Source organism: Pipistrellus hanaki, assembly GCF_964339955.1.
Source record: "Pipistrellus hanaki genome assembly, chromosome: 5".
NCBI classification, from domain to species: Eukaryota; Metazoa; Chordata; class Mammalia; order Chiroptera; family Vespertilionidae; genus Pipistrellus; species Pipistrellus hanaki.
Window position 1 is genome coordinate 25,478,028 of NC_140507.1, and position 4,343 is coordinate 25,482,370.

The 4,343-nt window shown below is 46.4% G+C and overlaps 1 protein-coding gene across 1 annotated transcript; it reads right to left on the minus strand.

The window, feature by feature from the left end:
* Positions 1-1,276: 1,276 nt before the first annotated feature.
* Positions 1,277-4,343, minus strand: LOC311623148 (protocadherin gamma-A1-like). The gene has a single exon (XM_084884977.1). The coding sequence runs from the start codon at positions 4,170-4,172 to the stop codon at positions 1,737-1,739; it is 2,436 nt and encodes an 811-aa protein (XP_084741103.1). The 5' UTR covers positions 4,173-4,343; the 3' UTR covers positions 1,277-1,736.

The following is a 4,343-nucleotide window of genomic DNA, read 5'->3' on the forward strand; positions in this document are numbered from 1 at the left end:
ATATATCTTCTCAGCAGAATATAGGTGGATTTTTAAAAACATCCAACTTGATAATCTATTTATTTTAATAGGTAAACTTAGCTCATTTACATACACAGAAGCATGATGTTTTAAGAACTGAGAAAAGTTTAAATTACAAGTTATGTTATTGAGAGTATGCCCTCGGTACCAAACAGAAAATCAAAATCCACACTTAGACATTCAGTAGGAATGAGAAAAATTGTTTTAAAGTTATAAGAGAGAATATAGACATTTCCTAAAAAAAAATAATGACAACCTGTTGACAGAAAATTTATCTTAGCAACAATAAATTCCAAAAGACAACATGTTTCAATATTTTGGCTTGTACACTTATTTTAAGTGGAAAAGCCCTCCACCTCACTTCCTCCCCCCCCCTCCTGGGTTTAGTATTTTGGTATCACAGCTCACACCTGAGATATTTTCCGTGTTCATTTTCTGAAACCAGTCATCTCTATCCACCATTCTCCCTTGGTTTTAGGCTTGCAATTTATAACCAAAATGCTGATTTGGTAGGCAGCATTTTAATGCAATTTCCCCCTTTTAACTAGCTTAGGGGCCTAATTGCTTATTTTGCATTCAAGTAGTAAGCCTGGCTCAGGCTTGTTTAGCCTGAAGCACTTTTGTCTCCATTCCACTGCTGAAACAATTTCCTGACCTTCACTGCCTTCATCTAAATCCAAGATTAGAACTCCCACAGCTTTAATCTGACTCACCTCTTTCTTTTTCACTTTTCATCCATTTAAATATGTATCTTTTATTTGTGCCTTACTATGCTTTTGCTGTCCTCTTTTTATATTGTATATATCTCTGTAATTTATTGGAGCATAGTAAGTAAATCAAAGCAAGGACTTACTCCCCTATGATACATTTTTGTGAAGAACTAACACACTCATTAAAATTATAGTCCTGGCCTGCGTGGCTCAGTGTTAGAGCATTGGCCTGAGCTTGATTCCAAGTCAAGGGTGTTTACTCGGGTGCAGGTTCGATCCCACAGGGGAAGCAACCAATGTTTCTATCTCTCCCTCCCTCCCTTCCCTCCTCCCTCCCTCCTTCCCTCCCTCCTACTTTCTCTAAAAAAATCAATAGAAAAAATATCCTCTGGTGAGGATAAACAAACAATTAAAAAAACTAATTCTCAAATTGCATAGTCAATTTTCTATCATTCATTTTATTATTTCATTTTATAAGTAACAAACATTTTATGTATCATAATTTTATACTAACACAATTAAGTTACTATTTTAGAAAAGCTTTACTTCTTTAAATGTCCCCCAAATAAAATAGCACCCTGACACCTGACAGATGACCTCTACATTATACTTAGGAGTTGTTTGTAATGTAAAAAAAAAAATTGGAAACACTATTAGTAACATAAATATTGGTGTGCCTTTGCTAGTCAAAGCCTATCCTTGCCAGATAAGGCAATGTGAACCAAGAAAAAACATTATTTGGTGAGAGGGAAGCAAAATGATGTTAGAAGGCAGCGCTCCTTCACCACTAAAGTGGCCCTTCACACATGCTCTCCACCCAATCACCTACAGTCTCCTTGTCAATGAAAGCACAGTTATAAATATGCTGGATGCAAACAATTAATAATGATTCCCCAGGATTTGCCAATAAAAACCTACAAAGATATAAGGGAAATAAAACTGCTAGCAGTAAAGAGGAAAAGCACATAAGCAAACTAAGGGATTCTTTTTATCTAGGTAAATTTACTACAAAAAGTTTACCTGTGAAAATATTTCCTTTTTGTCTTCAAGTGAAGACTGAGGTGCAGATAGAAAATCCTTTTTCTCACAGCTCTCCTGGCTGATGAGCGTGTCCGCATAGTTGGGCTGCGGGAAGATCAGGTGACTCTTTCCCGAGTCCGCGGTGAGGGAGACCTCGTGGGAATAGGTCTGCAGGAAAGCCTGCACCCCGTCCACGCCCACAAAGTGCGAGGCAGGCAGGCCCTCCAACCTGCCTCCTGAAGCCTGGAGCAGACGTGATGTGTGCCAACGCCTCAGCCTGAGCGCCAGCAACACGATGACAAAGGCTAGAAAGACACAGGAGACCACAGCCACTGCTATGACCAGGTACAGCGTGAGGCTGGAGTCATCAGGGTCAGCGGAGGGTTCCAGATTGCCCAGGTCGGCCAGGACATCTGGGATGCTGTCAGCCACAGCCACAGTGAGGGTGACAGTGGCAGAGAGAGGGGGCTGGCCATGGTCCTGAACTGCCACCACCAGGCTCTGCTTGAGGGCATCTCTGTCCAGCAGGGCCCGCGCAGTGCGCACCTCTCCCGTGTGCAGCCCCACCGTGAAGAGCCCGGGCTCACTGGCCTTGAGCAGGCGGTAGGACAGCCAGGCGTTCTGGCCTGAGTCTCTGTCCACCGCTACCACCTTGGTCACCAGGTAGCCGGGTTCTGCGGAACGGGGTGCCAGCTCCACACCAGTGGAACCATCGGTGGGGAGAGTGGGGTACAGGATTTTGGGCGCGTTGTCGTTTTGGTCCAGCAAAAATATGGTCAGGGAGGCGTTGCTGTTAAGCGGAGGGTCCCCGCTGTCATGCGCAGTCACTCTCAGTTGCAGTTCCTGAAACTGCTCATAGTCAAAGGATCGCAACGCGTACAGGACGCCGGTGTCTGCGTTAATGGAAACATAGGAGGACAGAGGTGCCCCCTGGATGGTGTCCTCTGCCAGGGAGTAGGTAACTTGTGCATTCTCATCGCTGTCAGTGTCATGGGCTGTCACGGAGAAGATGGAGGCTCCTCTGGGGTTGTTTTCCGCTATGTATGTGGAGTAAGAGTCCTGGCTGAAGGCTGGGGGGTTGTCGTTGATATCTGTCACTTGCAATGAAATGCTCATTTCAGTAGATAGTGTTGGAGTTCCCTGATCCGTTGCTGTTACCGTGATGTCGTACCTGGAGGTAAGTTCTCTGTCCAGTGTTCCTTCTGTCACTAACCGGTAATAACTATCATCTAGCCTTTCCAATTTAAAGGGTAGATTTCCAGGAATGGAGCATGTGGTATGACCATTATCTCCCGAGTCCTGATCATGCACACTGATAAGAGCAATTATGGTTCCAGGAGGAAAGTTCTCTGGGACCACAGTGGTGACAGAGGTGATGGTCACTTCTGGGGCATTATCATTTACGTCCAGAACTTTGATCAGCGCCTTAGCTCGAGACATAAGACCTGCACCATCCTGAGCTTGAATTTCCATTGGATACATTTTGTATTCTTCAAAATCCAAGGGTTCTTTATTTGATATTTCTCCTGTATAAGAATCCAATTGAAATATCTGGGCTACTCTCTGGTCTGTGTTATGAAAGGAGTATGTTACTTCCCCGTTGGCTCCTTCATCTGGGTCGGTGGCTTTCACCGTGAGCAGCCGAGTGCCCGGGGGCACGTTCTCCGGGACACTCACGTGGTACTGTGCTTGAGTAAATGCTGGAGGGTTGTCATTGGCATCCACTACCTGAACACGGATCCGGAGGGTTCCGGAGAGGACCGGGCTGCCCCCATCAGAGGCTGTGAGAAGGAGGTGGTGCACAGCTTCTTCTTCCCTGTCCAGGGGACTCTGCAGCACCATCTCCGGGGGTTGGGACCCGCCAGCTCCCTGCTGCACATCCAGGGAGAAATGAGGATTGGGGCTGAGCTGGTAGCTCTGGAGTGAATTAATACCCACATCAAGGTCTTGCCCAAAAGGCAGAGGAATCCTTGTGCCTGGAGCGGTTAGTTCATTCATTTTAAATTCCACTTCCTCTAACTGGAATTGGGGACTGTTATCATTAATATCAATTATTTCCACTTCAACAGGGAAAAGCTTCATTTTATCCTCTACCAAGATGTTAAAACTCACCAGACACCGCGCGCTCTGAGCGCAGAGCTCCTCGCGGTCTATCCTGCCCGCCGTGACCAAGCTGCCGCTTCCAGTATTCAAAGCAAAAAGCTGCGTCCTACCTCTGGAGACGATGCGGACTCCTCGCTCCGCCAGCTCCTGGGGTTGTAGCCCTATGTCTTTGACGATGTTGCCCACGAAGAAACCTTCATCTGTCTCTTCTGGCACCGAGTAGCGGATCTTTCCAGCCCGGGCTTTCAACAACGGCCCCAGAAAAAGGAACAGCAGGACCAGCCCGCTATAGCCGGGCAGCTTCACCCAAATCGCCATTGCTTCCTCGCTTCAGTTTTCTCCCAGGCCGGTACCAATGGTATTGTTCCTCTGCCCTTCTGAGCCTAAATTAACTGAATTTTCAGGAGAATCCAGAGCAGAAAGTGGAACAGGAACAGGGTCTGAGCAGCCTCAGGGAGACTGTTTTCAATCTGGCGGCGATGGAGGTTC

Bases quoted from the DNA above. Each gene is read 5' to 3' on its own strand.
- LOC311623148 (XM_084884977.1), bottom strand. From the start codon at position 4,172: ATGGCGATTTGGGTGAAGCTGCCCGGCTATAGCGGGCTGGTCCTGCTG.